Source organism: Scardinius erythrophthalmus (genome assembly GCF_964197995.2).
Source record: "Scardinius erythrophthalmus genome assembly, chromosome: 23".
Lineage (NCBI taxonomy): Eukaryota > Metazoa > Chordata > Actinopteri > Cypriniformes > Leuciscidae > Scardinius > Scardinius erythrophthalmus.
This window is the reverse complement of record NC_138243.1, coordinates 17,729,678-17,749,181: the sequence shown is the minus strand read 5'-3', so window position 1 is coordinate 17,749,181 and position 19,504 is coordinate 17,729,678. Positions and strand designations below refer to the sequence as shown.

The 19,504-nt window shown below is 40.0% G+C and overlaps 5 protein-coding genes across 5 annotated transcripts; 3 read left to right on the top strand and 2 right to left on the bottom strand.

The window, feature by feature from the left end:
* The first annotated feature begins 7,113 nt into the window (after positions 1 to 7,113).
* On the top strand, positions 7,114 to 8,042 carry uqcc3 (ubiquinol-cytochrome c reductase complex assembly factor 3). The gene is made up of 2 exons (XM_081355261.1): positions 7,114 to 7,368; positions 7,806 to 8,042. Exons 1-2 carry the CDS (start codon positions 7,252 to 7,254, stop codon positions 7,932 to 7,934), a joined length of 246 nt encoding a protein of 81 aa, XP_081211387.1. The 5' UTR covers positions 7,114 to 7,251; the 3' UTR covers positions 7,935 to 8,042.
* A 1,100-nt stretch (positions 8,043 to 9,142) lies between these two features.
* faub (FAU ubiquitin like and ribosomal protein S30 fusion b) lies at positions 9,143 to 11,359 on the bottom strand. The gene is made up of 5 exons (XM_081355260.1): positions 11,050 to 11,359; positions 10,857 to 10,941; positions 10,628 to 10,772; positions 10,341 to 10,396; positions 9,143 to 9,468 (listed from the first exon to the last, which is right to left on the bottom strand). The coding sequence occupies exons 2-5, from the start codon at positions 10,929 to 10,931 to the stop codon at positions 9,343 to 9,345; spliced, it is 402 nt and encodes a 133-aa protein (XP_081211386.1). The 5' UTR covers positions 10,932 to 10,941; positions 11,050 to 11,359; the 3' UTR covers positions 9,143 to 9,342.
* On the top strand, positions 11,145 to 12,746 carry mrpl49 (mitochondrial ribosomal protein L49). The gene is made up of 4 exons (XM_081355258.1): positions 11,145 to 11,466; positions 11,659 to 11,806; positions 11,976 to 12,100; positions 12,195 to 12,746. Exons 1-4 carry the CDS (start codon positions 11,365 to 11,367, stop codon positions 12,339 to 12,341), a joined length of 522 nt encoding a protein of 173 aa, XP_081211384.1. The 5' UTR covers positions 11,145 to 11,364; the 3' UTR covers positions 12,342 to 12,746.
* Positions 12,747 to 13,346: 600 nt separating this feature from the next.
* On the top strand, positions 13,347 to 15,438 carry znhit2 (zinc finger, HIT-type containing 2). Its single transcript, XM_081353703.1, has 2 exons — positions 13,347 to 13,511; positions 13,596 to 15,438. The coding sequence occupies exon 2, from the start codon at positions 13,644 to 13,646 to the stop codon at positions 15,231 to 15,233; it is 1,590 nt and encodes a 529-aa protein (XP_081209829.1). The 5' UTR covers positions 13,347 to 13,511; positions 13,596 to 13,643; the 3' UTR covers positions 15,234 to 15,438.
* Positions 15,389 to 19,401, bottom strand: tm7sf2 (transmembrane 7 superfamily member 2). The gene is made up of 11 exons (XM_081353704.1): positions 19,281 to 19,401; positions 18,993 to 19,059; positions 18,671 to 18,867; positions 18,530 to 18,584; positions 17,893 to 18,087; positions 17,642 to 17,745; positions 17,005 to 17,124; positions 16,713 to 16,881; positions 16,558 to 16,638; positions 16,283 to 16,405; positions 15,389 to 15,755 (listed from the first exon to the last, which is right to left on the bottom strand). The coding sequence occupies exons 2-11, from the start codon at positions 19,051 to 19,053 to the stop codon at positions 15,595 to 15,597; spliced, it is 1,266 nt and encodes a 421-aa protein (XP_081209830.1). The 5' UTR covers positions 19,054 to 19,059; positions 19,281 to 19,401; the 3' UTR covers positions 15,389 to 15,594.
* Between the last annotated feature and the right edge of the window lie 103 nt (positions 19,402 to 19,504).

Below are 19,504 nucleotides of genomic sequence, written 5' to 3'. Positions count from 1 at the left end.
TTCCCTATCAGTCAGTCATGTTCGACGTTACGTCAGTGACTGACGTATTGGGATCCCTAAGAAAAAAGCCACAATCCACCCTTTCCAGCTCCCCGCTGTCAATCACTGCTGTTCCTACTTACCAATACAGTGAGACAATTGGATAACACTGGGAAAGCGTACCTATTCCAATGGAAAGGGATGCCACGGAGGCCACTTCCTGCCCGTTGGGGATGGTAGCATGTGGAGTTACATATATAGACTGACCAAAGGGGCAGTGTTACATACGGAAGGTCTCTGTGGTAGATCCTGCCTAATAGGGTGGAGTCAATACAGGGGCGTCGCTAGACACCTTTTACTGGGGCACGTGCCCCAGTATAAATCTGCTGTGCCCCAGTAAATCTGAAGTTTGAGTTTAACAATTTATTGTATTCGTCAGTGTATTTAATATGAATTATATTGTAGGGTAATAGAAATTCTCTATTTGCAACGCAGTAATAAAACAATCAACGCTTGTAAAAGCGACGCAGTTTAACCGAAAACAGAAACTGAACCGCGCGACAGAAATCCATGTCCGCGAGCGTCTGTTTCCAAGCAACTGCAGTGCAGCGCGCACATATTTGAACACACTGAAGTCCGGTCAGGTGTTGGCACGCTATTATAGGCTATGAAAACATTACGAAACAAAAGTTTGTAGATAATACAAATAATCTTATTTTTATTCATTATTGGCTTCTGTAGATGGACATCAGACTTTTTTTTTTTTGTACGAAGCAGGGACAGGGAAGCAGAAAGGAGAGATGATTAGTTTGAGGTAAGACTTGATAAACAATTTACATCATCAGACATCAGATGCAAAAGCATCAAGCCTCAGAAAAACCCATATGAAAAACCTCTGCCAAGAAATGGAATTGCACTTTACTATAGGCAAAAAAAACTTTTATACAGAAAAAGAGTGCACTAGTCTCGCATTAGCCTACAATGAATGAGAGAAGTGCAACGTGCATTATGGCGGAATAAGTCCCGTATTTTGTTCCGATCAGACTGTAAAAGAAGACGGACGACGCCGTAGCCTACTCTCTCTTCCATTGAAGAAAAGTGACGCCTAAGTCTTTGAGTCTGCGCAGTAGTGAGCGTGAAGTGAGAAACTTAGTTTTGAGAAAGAAAGAAATCATTTTTACCCCCTTGAATTTCTGTTTATATGCATTCTGTTTACATGCATACACACACACACACACACACACACACACACACACACACACACACACAGAGACAGTGCTTTAGAAATAGAGTTGAGTTTCTGACTTGCCATTTTTGCATATTCAGTGTGTGTGTGTGTGTGTAGATCCGTATACATATATGAGCTACAATATATTGTTTCAGAGCAGCTTCACAATAGTAACAAATTAAAAAATCGCCTGAAAAGCAGCTTGGCCAACAAGCCAATAGTGTCAATATTCAGTTAATAGTCACTTCAGTGTTGATTCAGTTCAGTTCAATAACTGTATCAAACATCCTGTATAATATATAGTGTTTTTGGGCACATACATGTACATGTGACAAACTCCCATACACTTCCACTGCACACTGAACAAGCATCATCCTCATTCATTGGATCATTCATTGCAACATTTATCCTTTGTTTAAGAATCTATTATCTGCTTGATAAATAATTTATGCTATGCTGCCCACTAACATTCTTTTAAAGCTATTGTTATCAAATTTTTTGCCTTTCAAACACCTTAAAATACACATATGTAGGTCTGAGAAATCCAAATTTTCTCGGGGGAGCATGCCCCCGAACCCCCCTAGGTTAGCCAACTACCCAGCCTGGTGTTTTTTTTAAAACAAAACACCCCTGCCTGCAGCAATGTATAGCACAGAAAATACACTCAATGTTGTGTTCTGTACTACTGTCTTTGATTGTTTGTGATAACAATGAATCATTCTTTCGGATATCGGTATGCCACGGCCTCCTTAGTTACTTTTGCTATCTCAGACAAAAATGGGGGACCTGTGCCCCAGTAGAGCTTTATGTCTAGCAACGCCCCTGAGTCAATACCAAGCAGAGACGGCAGAGTGGGTTCTGCCAAGGGAAAGACACAGGCTCACCGAAAGGGAAGCCGCACTGTGAAAGAATACACATATGATCAAAGGCTCAAAGGAAGCTCTCTGTAAAGACCAAAGAGAGGTCCCAAGTGGTGATGAGGTGAAGTCAAGGAGGAACCTGATGACCAGGTCATGCTTTCCCACAGACTTACCTTCTACTGCACTGGGATGTCCGGCATATACTTTTAGGGTGGAGGGAGACAGCCTTCGCTCCAGCCCTTCTTGCAGGAAGGAAAGGACGACTCTAATCAGGCATTTACAGGGGTCTTCTCGGTGAGAAGGACACCAACCAATGAAGGCTGTGGCTGTGGGATGTGTCAGGAGAGGCAAACAGGTCTACCTATGCAGCTCCAAAGCGCCTCCAAATCAGATGTACCTCTCCTGGGAATGTAAGGTGTCATGAGGGTGCATCGGCTGCACAATTCAGCTCGCCCGGAATGTGGCTGGCACGAAGCAACCTTAGTCACTTCTGACTCCAGAGGAGGAGATGGTAGGCGAGTTGCAGCATGTGACGGGAGCATAGACCACCATGATGGTTGATGTACGCAGCGAGCGACATGTTGTCCGTCTGGACTGGCAAGGAATACTGCTAGCAACTCAAGGCAATTGATATGTCACAGCAGTCGAGATCCTGTCCAGGAGCCTGAGGCAGCATGCCAGTTGCACATGGCACCCTAGCCAGTGGGGGAGGTATCTGCTGAGACAACAACATGCCTGGACACTTGTTCTAGGGGAACTCCTGCCCGGAAGTTTGTGAAGGGCCCGATTCAAACCATGCAGATCCAAGATCGGACGTAACCCATCTCATTTCTTGGGTACAATGAAGTAGGGGCTGTAAAACCCTGACCTCATGATGGCTGGAGGGACTGGCTCTATTGCATCCTTCACCTTGCATCCTTCACCAGTAGTACTGCGATCTGTGCATGCAGGACAGGAACATCCTAGTTCGCCACTGAGGTGAACCGAATGAACCTGGGGAGACACAGGGCGAACTGAATTGCATAGCCGAGTCTGATCGTCCGAATGAGCCAGTATGACGGGCTGGAAAGCGCTAGCAAGGCTCCTAGACAGTGAGCAAGCGGGACCAGTGGGACCACAGGTGTACCCGCAGCGAGGTGGAGGACAGGGACCCAACCCGGAAGGCATAGCGTCCTGGAGTGGGGTCTGAGTGTACGATGCAACACTTACCTGGCTCCACAGTTCCCATGAGGGAATGGCAGGAGACATATGAGAAGGCGTCACGTCCTGGAAGCGCAGACTCCTGTCTACTGGCGATAGAAGAGGGGGCTGAGTGTGGCATAGTGTCACTCACTGTCAACCGTGCCCTCTTGGGACCCAGAGATTGTGGAATCTGCTCTTTTGTTGAAATTGTGCGGAGCAAAAAACAAACTCAACAAAGGATTCTCCACCCTACCCTCCTCTGGGAGAAGGAGCGGTGCACCCACCGTCTCCTGAAGAGTAGCTCCCTCCATTTTTGGGTCGCCCGTTTTAGGAACGCCACTTCGCCTAGCGCTTGGAGGATCTGGCAGGGACTGAAACGGGCTGCATCGCCTCCCTGTGACCAGCTCCATGTTGCGGCCTGGGTGAACACTGCTGCTGGCCCAGCTGGAGAGCCCCCACTGTGACCCTCAGATCACCCTGTGAATAAATCAAGTAGCCCTCTGCTGGGCAGAGGAACTATAGGTGGATAGCAGAGGGGACCCCACCTCTTTCAAGTCACGTCGAATGTGAAAGGCTGATAAGGACCTAGCACTTTCCTTGGCAATTATACAAAATTATTTGACGGTAGATCTGTGATTGACCACCCACAATTAAGTATTCCAGAACTCAGTTTAAAGGAGCGTTCATGCCATGTCATAATTACCGTAATGATTCAGAACTGTAAAATAATCATTCATGTACTTGTAGAACTTGTAATTACAACGAGAGCTACGACTTGTACCACATCGCTGTACCACCTGACCACTGCAGATTTAAGGTGTGTTTGATTTGATGCGGCGCTGTGCAGACCGAAAGTTGTATGACATTAAAATACCATCCGATTCAAAAGCATACAGAGCTTAATTTACGGTAATTACGACATGGCGTGAACGCACTACGCAGCATAACCCCCATTAAACCATTACAAAATTACTTTTTTACCTGCAACACTTTTAATTTATTATCTGAATATTTATGTATTGATGTACTCAGGATATAAATAGCACTCAATGTTCCCCTTATGTATTTGCCCAAGACAGAAAGGTCAGTTTTGCACAGAGCAGAAGCTTGAGCACATATTTACTTGTTTTGCTATGTTTTACTATTGTGAAAAAAGATGAACTTCTTTGTATTTGGGAAGGACTTTTAGGTATCCATTTCCAAACACACACTCACACATACCACGTTTCCTCTTTCCACAGATGATTTATGTACAACAACACATACGCAAACTGTAAGTGTGAAATAGTGTTTGAAATTCTGCCGAGAACTGTAAGTGGGCTCTGCTTCCCAACGCCATCCCAGCCATGATTAGCATTCATACAGGATGTGCTGCTGTGAAATACCACACAGGACCTCACCACACAGGTGTTGAACTGTGTTAAACGCTCTTGAGAACATTGTGAAAGCATTGTGCATGTGTTCTGTATACATAAACCAATACTGCATAGACAAGGGCAAACTATTACAGCTTAAAAATGTAAAGCACACCTATAATCATCGAAGGTAAACCACACACAGTCTACATACACAGACACGCACATGAATATTTCCTTCAATGATCAGCGGTGCACCTTCGGGAAGAAACGGGAGTCATGGCAACAAGAGCAGGCATCTGCAAGCGTTACTGTAGCAATCAGGGAGGAAAGGCAGCCAGGGGGTTGGCGTGAGAGGTGTCATTATAGACTGAGTGATTTGGAGGGGGTGTGGGGGGCGCGAGAAGCAGGAAACGATTAAATATTCAAGCAATAACACAGCCAGTATAGAAATTACCTCGCTTTCTGCTTCAGAACATCAGAAGTTTAAACCTCTAGCACGGATGGAATTCAGAACAGGAAAGGTGAAGGAATCGCTGTGGTTACAACATGTAGGCTGTCTGAAAGTTCTAAATGTTGGAAGTAGAACAAAAAATGCTTTATACAGAAAATACACACACGCTGCAAGGCCAAAAAGGCACTGTTTGGATTTAAATGGGCAAATGCTTGAGAGTCTATGACTGGATCATTATTGTAGAGATAATTATGTTTCTAGCATGTTATATGTTTGGAACAGTTCTTCTAACCCTAATTGATGGAATGTGTAGATTTTTATTTCTTAAACAACCATTTAGGAAGACACATCATTGCCATATTCCAGGATGACGATTCATCAGGTTCAAATTGAAAATGAAGAATCGTTTTCACACATGAATTGGCTCCTCTGAGTCTATACCTTAAATTCATTGAAAGTCTTTGGGATGTGCTTGAGTACACTTTACAGAGTGCTTGACTCTTGCATTCTCAATGCAAGATCTTGACCAAAAATTGATGCACCTCTTGATGGTAACAACATTTATTTCCATCAAGAGGTGCAGCAATTTTTGGTCAAGATTTTGTATTGACAATGCAAGAGTCAAGCACTCTGTAAAGTCTAAACGTAATCATGCACATTTAACTTAACAGCAAAAAATTGTTTCTGATAGGATTCCTTTAGACTGCTCTGACTACCGGATGTAGGCCTAATCCATTTCCTGTCAAATGCAGGCTGTTATTGCTGTAGAACCATAATATATGAATATGACATCTTTAAATGGCAGTGATGGATAATAGCAAGTTATCTTAGTTGTGTTGTAGTAGCTGCATCTATGGTGTTTGTGCAGAAACTATTGCCACAGCAATGTTTCGTAAGGGATGAGCAAAGCTCAACATGTGCTCAAGCAGGGAAAGTGTCGCTTAAAGGGACACTAATGTATACCTTCCTTTCTAGCTATCTATTTTGCACCTTGACTCTGATGGACACACATTATCAGCACTTATGTGCTTTCTCTACACCCACACAGCCTGCAGTGCCTGTGCCACACACACACACACACACACACACACACACACACACACACACACACACACACACACACACACACACACACACACACACACACACACACACACACACACACACACACACACACACACACACACACACACACACCAGATAGTATGTTAGAGCCATCTGGTGGAAAGAATAATTAACAACTGGACTGTTTTCTGCGTTTTTTTTTTTTTTTTTTTTTTTTTTTTTTTTTACTTATTCAACCAGTGCTGCTTTGCATTATGCAGAATGCATTAATTTGATCCTTGAAAGATGACTAATATTTTAAAAAGCAATATTTCAAATTGAAGTAATGTTCTGTTATATAGTCAATGATTAATACCTGACTCATCACCTCATCTTAACACATTCCACAAATAGTGTAGTGTTTGTGTCCTATTATATAGTGAAAACCATAGATAACTATTATCTAACAAACAATTCACCTAGCTTGAAAAGTAGATAGCTAAATGTCTGAATCATTGTCTATAAAATGTTGATTTTGGCCTGTCCTGCGTCAGAGGTCTTGACCTTCTTGACTATATCCAACAGTTAATGTCATTTTCACATAATCTATTAAACTGATATTCAATTGATTGTTAATTCAGATTTTTGTTTTTTATTAGCCTATTAGCTGCTTTATTACCATAACTCTCATGCTGTGTCACACATTTTGTGTGCAATCCTGTTAGATAATATTCCATTACAAACATTTGTAACAACTCCTAGAAATATGAAATCCAAGAAATAGCATTATCTGGAATCTTTCCACATGAAAGTTTTTTATAAAATTAATATTATAGGCTATGTTTGTTGTCGATTTAATTTTTATGTTTATTTAGTGTTTATTTATTATTACAGTGATGTGAGAGTTAAAAGACTTAAAAGCACGTGCGCCTATTCATTTACACGATAATTATTGACCAATCTGCCAGTAACAGGTTAAAAAAGTTGTATAATGATGTAGCCTACTCCCACAATGCACCGCATCGTCAACTGACAGTGTTGTATACTGACATTGAACTAGCTTTTTCCGCGATCAGGGGAAGCTTGATAATTTATATCAAGCGTATAATTAAAGAGTTTTGTCGTGCTCGCGGAGAGCTCGTGCACACCATGAGCGCCATGAGGACCATGTTGGTCTCGCTCGGGCTGGTCGGGGTTGTCGGTGTCGGCTACGGAATGTGGGCCATAATTTCACCAGGAGAGGAGAGGAAAAGGGAAATGTTGAAGGTAACTTACTGAAACATTGCAGTTTTTTAAATGAGAAACAAACCTATAGAAAAATGCGGGGGTGATGCGACTAGGCAGTTGCCTCGTGTAGCCTAATTGTTTGTCAACAATCAGTTTCATAAGAATGTGGTCGTACAGGGTTTTACACGATCTCTTATTAACGAATTAATTTAAGCAGGTTCATGTTTTATTACACTCTGATAATTATATTTACTCTCTGGTCCCTTTTTACGCCTCCTGGTTAATAACACAACAATGAGTAAGCTGCATTAGTTGTTGTTGTTATTCCATTGCATTGGATAATATCACTTAATAGTCATGGATGAATAACACCTTGTTCATGAGAATGTTTTAAAAATATATGGGGTCTTTAAATTGCATCTGATATTATAGTTCAGATTTGTAACCTTGATTCATCTCTCCCTCTATTTTCCCAGAATCTGCCCGAGGCCAACCCCGTCCGAATGGAGGAGAGCAGGAAGAGAAATGCCCTCATGCTCCAGGTGCTGAAAGAGGCTGCAGAGACCAATGAAAACATTGCACGTGGAATTGGGAGCCAGAAATGATGGAATGAGTTTTCACATATCAGACTTTAACATGCTACCGGGATTATATGCATGGGAGGAAAAGTATGAAGGCTGTGACTTATTTAAATAAATTCTCTGCAAATACGACATGTCATAGGCTATATGATGTTGATTATTTTGATGGACATGGCCACGAATGGCACTGACAGATTTGCTTTGCTTTTGTTTTCCTTCCTGGAGAAATACTATTAAAATAGTTGCTGTTTTGGACAATGTTCCAAAAACAACTTGACCATATTAAGCTATTTGCTGGTTTTATGGCTGGTCCAAACGCCTGGATTATCCAACAGGGTTAGTGTTTTACAAGTAAAATTGTTTATATATATTTATTTAAATTGTAAATAAAACAAAGTGTTTTGTACAAATATTTGGCCGTACCCTTTATATTGTACATCTCAATCGTGAACACGTTAAATTAATATTGTTTTTATTACGCTCTGTAGTCGAATGGTAATCGTGTCTGCGCAATATCTGCACAGCAATGACTTGCACGAGTGCATAACACAGCGCTAACACGAAATGCTTCCGGTTTCAAGGTCATTGTAACAGTCGATATTTTTCACATGCGTCCAAATTCTTGATAGAGTTGGTGCTGGTGGATAGTTCTCTGTTTCAAGATTAATAATGTTTCCAAATGATTTGGAAAGTAGACCGTGTAATTGTTTATTAACAGCAGAGACCAGTACAAAAGGAGCTTTGACACTTTCTCCTGAACATGTCAAGTCCAACGCCACAACCGGAGAAGTCGAGTCCGGTCACTAAACCGCTCTCTGAGAGCTGCTGGAGCTGTCGAATCCTCTCGGGCGGTGGGCTGCTGGCTTCAGGCGGATATGTGTACATGCACGCGCAGAAATTCAAACATTTACGTGGACCCACATCTATGGGCACAGTGGCTCAGATCATATTTGCAGCAGGTGAGATCATCAGTGCACTCTCTGTTATGAGTTATGGAATCAAATCTGACTTTGAGACATTCTCTCTCCAGGTTTGGCTTCTTGGGGCGTCGTGGTGATCGCTGATCCAGTGGGAAAGAAAACAAGAAAACAATAGCATTGCACTTGCTGCTCCTATATATTGACATGGACTTTTAGAATGAATCACCAAAGCCACATTGCATGATGCTGCAAAGTTCAAATTGTATTCTAATGTATATTCAAACCGTGCAAATGAAATGAATCAATCATATTGCATTAAATGTTTTTTTATTTTCAACTTACAAACCATCTTTCTTTTACTATACTATGCTTGTACAAAACATCATAGCATATAAAGTGCACAAATTAGATGTATGAATCAGCTGGCTTTTACATTACAATTTACCTATCCAAAAGGCAAAGTAAACTGCCCAGGAATGCAGTGAACACCGATAGTCGTTTTGAAGAGGAAATTATGAGTTGGCATTTGGTCCTTTCTTTTTGCCAAATGTTGGGACAACATTGACAAAGCGCCGGTTGTACTGAATTCTTCTCTTTGCCCTGCCGGTCTTTTTCTTTTTCTTTTCCTGCTTGTCCACCTGAAAGGAGCAATATCAGTGCAATATGTCAATAAACAAGTAAATGCTCACAATTAGGATTCTCACAATATTATGCAATATGAATATTGTTGAAAATTGCTGCATCCCAAATTGCATACTATTCATCCTGATAAATTCTCAAAATTAGAATAAGTGTGTCCAAAATCATAGTATGGTGAAATGAAGCGTGCTGGGTAAGGTTTTAGGTGAACGAAATGATTGGAGAAATCCTTCATCAAATCTGCAACAACATTATGAACTTTTAAAAAGATATGCTGGGCCATGAACTTTTAAATGCAGCATTATGCAAAAAGGGAAGGAGTTTCCCTCAACTCGCACATCAACATGTTACTACTTTTCTCTCCAGTACAGTAGGAAGACTTGTTGAGTAGAGCAAATTAAATGAACTGAAATGTGAAATGTGTGTATATATGAAGATGTTAAAGGGATAGTTCACCCAAAAATGAAAATTCTGTCATCATTTACTCCCCCTCAAGTTGTCGATAGATCCCTTTGACTTCCACAGTAGGGAAAATAAATATTATGGAAGTCAATGGGGTCCATCAGCTGTTTGGTTACTGACAATGCCATTTTTTAAAATATATTTTTTTGTGTGTTCAGCAGAAGAAATAAATTCATACAGGTTTGGAATAACTTAAGGGTGAGTACATGATGACAGAATTTTCATTTTTGGGTGAACTATCCCTTTAACCGTGACAATATGACTGACAGGATTCATATTCGCAGTCCATTGAAGACATCATGACATGGTAGTATGTCCCAAAAGATGCCTACTCATCTGCTACACACAAAATTCTGTACATTCTTATAGGGAATAGTTTAAGTAGGGATGCAAATATATGTAGACTTACCTTGGGAGTTTGTCCTCTGACCTTTCCTGCTCTAGCCAGGGAACCGTGGACTTTGCCTTTGGGTGGGGAGATGTTATATTTATGAAAACATGCAAACTAAGATAATGCATCATAAAGAAGCAAATACCAATTACACATCATAAAGGAATATTTATGATTTCTTTTATCTATTATCAGCACAAATGAAGTTTAAAATAATGCAATTCATCAGACCTTCCATCTACAACATTACCATGATACATGGTAACAGGTAAAGGGTAATAAAGCTATAGGGGGTTGATCCTTACCTCCTAACAGCCTTGAAGAGACCTCAAGAGTGTTGAACTCCTCAATACCAGACTGACAAACCAGTGTCTCATCCTGAAGGGGAATCCCGCAGTGTGAAATGATCTGATCATCACAGGCCAGACCCTCCAAAGCTTCAATCTGAGCCTGAGAAAACAAGTACAGTTCGTGAAATGCAATTTCCGATTCTTATTCAACTATATATAAAATGAGTAATATAAGACAAAGTACCTTGATATGGGCAACAGTCTCTGACCCATTCAGATGAACAGAGTGCAAAGTCTGGGCACGAACAAACAACTGCATGGTGTCAAGTCTTCATACAACAGAGAATTAAAATGTCATTAGCTTGACAGAATTGTTAAAACGGCACAATATAATCACCACTGTTACTTAAATATTGAATGTAAAGACAAATACTAACATTAATCGATATAGATGACTACGAGCGCCAAACACAACATCAAAAAGTCAGAAGTGTTTACGCGATTCTAGAAAATGCTATGCGCATGCGCATTTTAATAAAGCAACTTAAAAGTCCCATGGTCAGCATTTTATTATAATGTTGCGTTTTAATTTCTTGGTACAAAGAAGTGAAAATAACATGTTATAAATATAGATTTTAGTCAAGTTCTTGAAAATAAATATTCTGCATTATTTTTTCTGTTGTAAATAAAGCTTTTCATTCAGACTCATGACGTAAGATGTTGCTGTCCTTCCTCTCTCTCAGAAAAGAGAAATGTCCGCCTCCGTCAGAAGCATGTCTTTGACAGTCTGTCGAGTTGCTTACAGAGCCTTTATTCCAGCCACGCGTTCATTGTATTCTGGATCTTGCTTAAGAGTTAGTATTAGTCAGTTTTACCTTAGTTTAATAATCGGGTGCATTGAATGTCACAATATATGTAAATTTGCATCGGGATGATTTGTTCTTGAAATGTTGCGAGTGGTTTTGTGCAATAACAAGCAATAATTTTGGCTTACTATTGAAACATAGCTGAGTGCTTTAACAGGACGGTTTTTTGTTTGATTTTAGACACAAAACAGCCCTGCTGAAGGATCAGTGGGCATCATTGAATCCACAGAAGAGTTCAGGTTTGTGGAGAGACTTATTCCTCCTTCACGCATCCCAACTCCTCCTAGACATGATGGTCCTGCACCGTCAGGATGGATCCCACCACCAGGTAGACACACTTTTATTGTTACCCTAGATGGGAAAATACATATGATCATACCAGTCTCTTAGCTATAACAAGGGGTAGATGTTTTGCATCATTTTGTATGAGTTGTTGGAAAAGTATTTTATGATATTTCCATTGATGGAGTTTTATTTGTTTTTTATTATGTACACAGATACTCCACCTTCACTGCCCTACATGATCCGTCGCTCCAGAATGCACAATGTTCCTGTTTACTCAGACATCAAGCATGGGAGTCAGCACAGCACTCTGCTCAGAAAGGTTGAGGGAGACATATGGGTGAGTGCAATGAACAGACGTGTTTAGAAGAACTATGTGTAATAATATAATGGTCCAAGATTATTTTTATTAACTTTACATCAATCATTTCCAGGCCCTGAACAAGGATGTTAAGGAATTCCTGCTGGGGCTTACGGGCAAAGAGCCTCCAACACAGGTCAATGAAGTAACCGGGACTATTAGAATTAAAGGGCAGTTTGATAAAGAGCTGAAGGACTGGCTTCTGAAGAAGGGATTTTAAATGCTGATGTGGTGAACAGTTACTGGAGTCTCAAAAGCCACAGCTAATGAACTGAACTGCAATACAGAAAAGGCTGAGTGATAACTTTGTTAGTTTGTTAACATTTTTCATATTATCCCTGATGTTTAGGATTAAAACAAATAAATGTAAGGTATTCTCACAAAATCCAATTTGTAATACTTGTGTCTGGAATATCTTTCTAATAAAACATATTGAATGTACAATAACAATTCAATTTATTTTGGTCCTCATAGACAATTTTTTCATGATAATTTACAAAATATACACGAAAAAGGTGTAGGCTTAAGCCTATGCTTATTATGCCTACCCTTTTAACGTAGTTATCTAGTAAGTGTCACTTTTCTCACTGGAGTTGATTTATACAAAATAAACAAAAATGGTTACATAAGACATTTCCCAAAATGTGCATACTTAACTAAAAAGGTACATCTTTCAAACATGAATAAAATAATTTATATTCCACATACACAAATTATTAATTTCGAGTTATTTAATTGCCACCTTATTTAAAAATAAATAAAAATGGATTCACATTATTAATTCCTGTCACAATTATTCCATGGGTTAACCCCTTTGACACAGATACATATTTTATTTTTTAAATTTTTTACTTAAATGCGTAGATTCCCCTTAGTTTTTACTGACTTACTCTCATTTCAAACCTCTTAATACAATTATAAAGTAAATTATTACACACTTTATACATCCTCTGTGCAGTGAAAAATATTTTTTTTTAAGCATGTAATTTATTAAATAATATATTTGTTGGTTCATATAGTAAATCTGATTTACAATTCTTATTGCTCTCTTCTGTAACATATTTCGGATTTATGTTGGTTATACATACTTTCGTTTAAATATTAAATAAACAAGTATGAATACAGCAATAAAACAATACAAAAGAGAAAAAACGACAAACATCTATCTGGCTGTCTGTCAATCACGGTCAATCTGCGCAAATATTGCGCAGCCTTGTCGTTTAGAGCAGAAGGTGTGCGTCATCATGTTGCGACGATCAACGTAGTTCTAACGTGACGCGTCAGTATGAAAGCATATTGTAAACACGCGCTGACGAAAAAATCCAATACTTTTAAAGTTTAATTGTGTGTGTGTTAGAAAACAAAGTGCGCATACACAGATTTTGGTCAGGTAAGATAAATACCAAAAAAACTTTATGAGTAGTGCTGTTGATGTGTAATTGAATTTAAAGACGATTTTATGTTTTAATTGCAGATCATAACTATCATACAAATGCATTCTGACTCAGGAAATTAGCTTCTCATGGATCCCGTTGTTAGACGTAAAATCCCTGCGTGTGTTCGTTCATTACTCACTGACATTGCACCAAAGGAGGAAGAACACTTAAGCGACTGGCCAGAAACAGACTCTGACTCAATTACCACCAAAGATGGGATCGCACTTCCCAAAAGAGGGACTTCTGAACCTCTTCTGACACCTGCTAATGGCACAAAGGACGGAAGTACTGATGGAAATGCATCATTAGTCAAGCCATGTGGGCTTTGCTTATCCAAACCGTCCTGTTACACTTGCCCAAGGTGTAACGTCCTGTATTGCGGACTGGCTTGTTACAGGAGTCAGAATCACTCCTCGTGCTCAGAGGAGTTTTACAGAGAGTCTGTGCTTCAGGAGCTCAAATCACAAGGTGCCACAGATGAAGAGGGGAAAAGGAAAATGCATGAAATTCTGTCACGGCTCAGACAGAGCGCAGAGAGTGAGGGAGGGATGGAGAATTTATTAAGGAACTTGGGAGAAGATGAAAAGAGTGTGACTGAGCAAGACGCACATGCCTTGGAGCTGCTTTCTAGGTTAGCAGAGATTCAATCTGGCGGGGAGGAAAAAACTCACGAGGTGCAAGAAATACTGTCGAAACTCGGAGATATTGAACACGGGTGTGATGAAGAGGAGGCTGATTTAGCTGAAAAGTTAACCGGGCTGGATATCGACTTTCTTTCAGAGGAAGAACTTTGGTCGTTGTTGTCAGCCCAGGAAAAGGAGAAATTTGAGAGTCTGGTGAAAGAAGGTGGCATCGGTGGGCTGGTTGTCCTGTGGAGCCCCTGGTGGGAACGGCATGAGAAGGACACTAAAGCACTTATAGAGGAACTTCAGTCTGAGAATCAGGAAGAAATGCATGATATGAATGAGAAAAAAGACGAAAAAATCAAGGAAGTCAGTCGCAGTAAAGTACAATCAGACAAAACACTAATCCCTCCAATAAGTGCCAAAATTCCCCCTCTTCACACGCTATCGTCAAAGCCATCTCCTCTAGTGCGGTTCAACCTCATCAATGCTCTTTACGGTTACACCTTCTCCCTGTGCCTCTACAATGGAGACTTCTCCGAGATTCTGCTAGAGTTTTGTCAGGCGGTGCTTGCCATCTCAGAGGGTCTGGGTGGCGGACGGGTCTTCAACTCCGTCCCAGAGGCGCTTGACGCCGGGATAAGGGCAGTATCTGCAGGAGGATACTTTGATTCCGAGGATCCTTTAACTTCCCTTCGAGCTGTGGAAGCGGTGGCTCATATTCTGACTGGAGAGAGCAGAGAGGACACTGAGGGATACGCGCTGTCCGCTCTGTCCCAGCTGCGCGCAGCTTTGAGCGAGGCAAAGGCTTCTGTTCCGAAGGAAGACGAGCGGACGAGGCGGATGTTTTTTCAAGCTGGAAAGAAGTGCCAGTTTTTTCAGTCTTGGGTGAAAGAGAATCCCAGAGCTTTGAGGAGTCTGGCAGGGTGTGTGTGGACGGACTATGAGAGAAGGGAAGAGGAGAGGATGACATTAGAGGGAGAGAAGAAACGCTTGGAAGAGGGACGGGAAAAAAGTAGAGGTAAAGGTGCGTTGATAGAAGAAATTGAGTGAGATTGTGATGATTCCTATATATTAGTAATAATAAGGCAATTGTTTTTTAAAAGCATTTGTGTGTAATGTAATTTAAAGAATTAAAAATTGTGGTTGTTGAGTATCCTTAAATGTCATTTATGATAGTCCACACTCAAAAAGCACTGAGCACTGATGATATTAAAATGCTTTTTAATAATATAATACAACATATTTTTCATACTTTAAAAAAAAAAAAACATTTGAATGAATGGATAGACATGTTATGATGCATAAAACAAAACAATGTATGCAATATATAATACCGATGATGGCATCCACTTTTGCACCTAAAAAGTTTCACGCAACAATCTTTTGGTCGTTCAGAACACATCAGTCCGCATTAATAAACGAACGGGATTATTCTGTAGGGCACTCGTCTGCAGTAGGTGTCCCAGGCCAGTCCGTACTTGGCTCTGCATTGCTTCTCATCTCTGGCCTCTCGGTGGATGAGCAGAATGGTGAAATATATGACATAGAAGTAAGGCAGAATATGTGACATTCCTAGGGGAAAAAAGTGGAATAAACAACTCATTATATTGGAAGTATGATTTGTCTTACATTTCCTTTTATTTATTTTGATGGCAAAACATGGATAGTTTAAAATACAATGGCAAACAGCTAAAAATTTTGTATTTAAAGTGATAGTTCGCTAAAATTATCATCATTTACTCACTCACATGTCATTCCAAACCCGTAAGACACAAATTAAGATATTTTGGTAAATATTGTGTTGTGCTCTGTGTATGTGTGATGATCATTGTTTAGATGTAAATAAAAGCCTAAATAAATCTATTCATCATATAGCGATATTATTTCTCGCAAGACTTGAATATAAACCACTCGATTCAAATATATTTCTTTTATGACCTGTTTGATTCGAAGTTTTGGACTTTCAATCGAGGGACAGAAACCTCTCAGGTATCATTAGAAAGTCTTATTGGTTTAGAATGACATGATGGTGAGTAAATGATGACAATTTGTAACTGAAATGAAGGACATCGGTTATTAATAATTTGCCCATCACTTACCGCAAGGCAGGGACCAGGCCAGAGCCATGAGAAGGTCCCCCAGGTAGTTTGGATGCCTGACAAACCCCCACCACCCTGACACCAGTAGCCGCTTTCCTGTTGCTGTGGCAATAGTTTCCAGGTCTACAAGTGAAAAGGGTGGATGAGAAAATTCATTTGGCGCCCTAATTGTCTCTCCAGTAAGAAATTCATCCTGTTTCATGTGTTAGATACTGATCATGTATAATGTGTTCACTAGATACAAACTCAAAGTATGTAGTAATGCGATTACTGACGTTGTACACTTTTATGTGTGGGGTCTCTTCTGAACTGGTTTTTCTGAGAGTTGGACTTCCGGAAAATGAAATAACCCATTCCTGCGAACGATTGAAAAGAGGAAAGTTAGAAACTGTTAAACGCTCAGATTGCTGCAAAACAGGCTGTAGATTACCATTTAGAAGAATAATCCCTGCTGCTCCAAGAGTACTGAGTGACTGTGGGTGCACAACCAGAAACATGGCCTGAAGGCCATATGTGAATGGAACCCAGGCCAGATCGCCAAACGCCAACATGAACCCAAATCCATCATGCACAATGTCCATAGTAGTAAGCACAGCCTCCTGCAGATACAAGGAAAAGTATAATGTTATGTATGTGGGACTTTGTCTACATATTCCAAACTGTTCCTTCCACCATTTTAAAGGCATTTCAGAAGTTTTCAGACTAGACTAGTTTTGTCATACTTCATTCCACAGTGCATCTGTTACATAGAGGAGCTGAAAGCCGTTGACAAGCAGCATGGCAAGAGATGGAGAGTCCCTCAACTCTACTTCTTTCATTAGCATCCCCAGGTTTATTACCACCTGAAAAACAATGGCACAAAATAAAAAGAACTTTCATTCAGCAAGGATGCGTTCAATTGATCAAAAGTGATGGTAAAGACAATTGTTATAAAATATTAATATTTCAAATAAATGCTGTTCTTTTGAATTTCCTATTCATCAAAGAATCCTGATCAAAAATGTAATACAGTTTCCACAAAAATATTAAACAAGCAACACAATTGTGCTCAACATTGATAATAATAAGAAATGTTTCTTGGGCACCAAATCAGCATATTAGAATGATTTCTGAAAGATCATGTGACACTGAAGAGGTGCTGAATTGTGCTGAAAATTCAGCTTTGCCATCAGAGACAAAAACTACATCTTAAAAAAATATATTAAATTAGTAAACAGTTATCTTAAATTGTAATAATATTTCACAGTTTTACTGTATTTTTGTAATATTTCACCATGTTACTATGTGCTGCATTTTTGGTCAAATAAATCTAGCCTTGTTGAGAATAGAGACTATTTTCAAAAAGATTAAAACTCATACCCAGCCTATTAATCCAGGTCTTAGTTCACAGAAATATTTCAAGTCAAAGTTTCCAATGCGAGGGTTGAGCTCTCGACCCATGAAGAAGTCATACAGAGGATTTCCTACAAATGACAAAGAAACTGAATTGACTAACAGTAGCAGCATCTGATGAAAGGACTCTGCATCGAAGAGGTCAAGTGACTGCATGCATAGTGAAACATTACTTATAGATAATATAAAAAAATAAGTATCAGAACTGATTATCTCACCTGTGTTTCCTCCAAGTGATAAAGCATGTTGAGGTGCCCAGAAAGAGCGGATATACAGGTACATAGACAGCAGGTAGGACAGCCCAATGGCACATACAGCCAGAGGCAAAATGAGCTCAAACAGATACCCGAGTGGCATTCCCAGCAAAACACATACTATCAACAGGGCAGCAGTAATGCTCAAGGCATGGAAACCTAAGAAAAATAAATAAAAAATACTACAGGTCACATTCATATCCACACATATACATATACTCTACATTTCAAAAGTTTGGGGTTAGCCAGTTTTTTGGTTTCCATAAAATTTGATTAAGCAACATTGATGATAATAAGAAATGTTTCTTCTTCACCAAATCAGCACTAAAATAATGAAGCATATTATATTGAAATAACATTTATTTTATTTTGAAGCACAGTCTAGATATAGGGGGAAATCGGAGATTACTGGCAAATGGAATTTGAACTTTACTTTGTATATCATAGGTGGTAAAAAAGAAAACCAACGACAAGGGGTCAAAGGCTATCCTGCTTAATTCATGTCAAAGACATGAAAAGTTCAAAAACAATTACAAATGTAAAGCAGCCATTATTAGCATTATTTCTATAACATTTCAGACGGACAGCCAGCCTATATTACCATTTATGGGATATTTCAGTCTGGATCCATCTCTGAGGACCAATCCTTCAGAAACCTGTAAACAAATAAATTAGTGTAAAATCTGACATCCTTTCCTCAGAAAATAATCCTTTCAAAGAAATTCATGATACAGTATCTCACCTTCCCAATGGGCAGCAGATAGAGAAAACTCTGCAGGGTGATCCAACCTACAACCAGAACCGCAGCCAAAGGGTCCCATAAATGTGCTGCGGGGGTCAAAGGAGGGGGCCACTGCAGGACGCTGGCTTCTGGAGACCGACACACACTCAGGAGGTACAGAACAGTCAGAGGCAGGAACACAGGGATGCAGGTGGCACCTGGACAGGTGAGGAGAACAAATTATCTCAAATATTGCACAGAAGCCATATGTAATCACACAGTAAATCCATATTATTACACATACACGAACATGTGGATATATATATAACAAATAATGCCTCACCAAGAGTACCGCCAAATTCCCTTTCAGCTGAATGTAATGCTTTGCGCTTGTTCGGCTTCATTTTTGCCTGTTTGGGACACAAATGAGAGAAGAGGAGAGCACTTAGCATGGCTGACAACACATTCAGTAACGTATACAAGAATAGTGCGTTATTTAAATTACATTACGTTTGTTAATATAAGTTGTGTAAAAGACGCATTCGTAATATCATGATTATTCTCAGACTTAAGCGAGAACCAGACAAAACATTAATATATACATAAAATAAACAGTGTATTTTTCTCTTACCTCAGTTTTCCACGAACTGTTATATTGTATGGTTGCCGCTCATCATCACCACAGTTAATGACTGAGAAGGTGACGCCTGCGTAGTTCCGCCCAGAACACGCTGTTTGCATGTACTGTCCCTGACCAATCAGCGCGTACCGCTGCTATCAGAAGAGTGGGGAGAGACAACCAGCGGACCAATCCGAATCAGAGTAAAGCGGAAAAACCCGCCCCTACTGCTTTCC

Bases quoted from the DNA above. Each gene is read 5' to 3' on its own strand.
- tm7sf2 (XM_081353704.1), bottom strand. From the start codon at position 19,053: ATGAAGCCGAACAAGCGCAAAGCATTACATTCAGCTGAAAGGGAATTT. The intron at 18,868-18,992 runs GTGAGGCATTAT...TCACCTGTCCAG, and splicing joins GGAATTTGGCGGTACTCTTG to GTGCCACCTGCATCCCTGTG. The intron at 17,746-17,892 runs GTGAGATAATCA...TGTCATTTGTAG, and splicing joins ATCACTTGGAGGAAACACAG to GAAATCCTCTGTATGACTTC.
- mrpl49 (XM_081355258.1), top strand. From the start codon at position 11,365: ATGTCCGCCTCCGTCAGAAGCATGTCTTTGACAGTCTGTCGAGTTGCT. The intron at 11,467-11,658 runs GTTAGTATTAGT...GTTTGATTTTAG, and splicing joins ATTCTGGATCTTGCTTAAGA to ACACAAAACAGCCCTGCTGA. The intron at 12,101-12,194 runs GTGAGTGCAATG...AATCATTTCCAG, and splicing joins AGGTTGAGGGAGACATATGG to GCCCTGAACAAGGATGTTAA.
- uqcc3 (XM_081355261.1), top strand. From the start codon at position 7,252: ATGAGCGCCATGAGGACCATGTTGGTCTCGCTCGGGCTGGTCGGGGTT. The intron at 7,369-7,805 runs GTAACTTACTGA...CTATTTTCCCAG, and splicing joins GGAAAAGGGAAATGTTGAAG to AATCTGCCCGAGGCCAACCC.
- znhit2 (XM_081353703.1), top strand. From the start codon at position 13,644: ATGGATCCCGTTGTTAGACGTAAAATCCCTGCGTGTGTTCGTTCATTA.
- faub (XM_081355260.1), bottom strand. From the start codon at position 10,931: ATGCAGTTGTTTGTTCGTGCCCAGACTTTGCACTCTGTTCATCTGAAT. The intron at 10,773-10,856 runs GTACTTTGTCTT...TTGTTTTCTCAG, and splicing joins AGACTGTTGCCCATATCAAG to GCTCAGATTGAAGCTTTGGA. The intron at 9,469-10,340 runs GTAAGTCTACAT...TGCTCCTTTCAG, and splicing joins TCAGAGGACAAACTCCCAAG to GTGGACAAGCAGGAAAAGAA.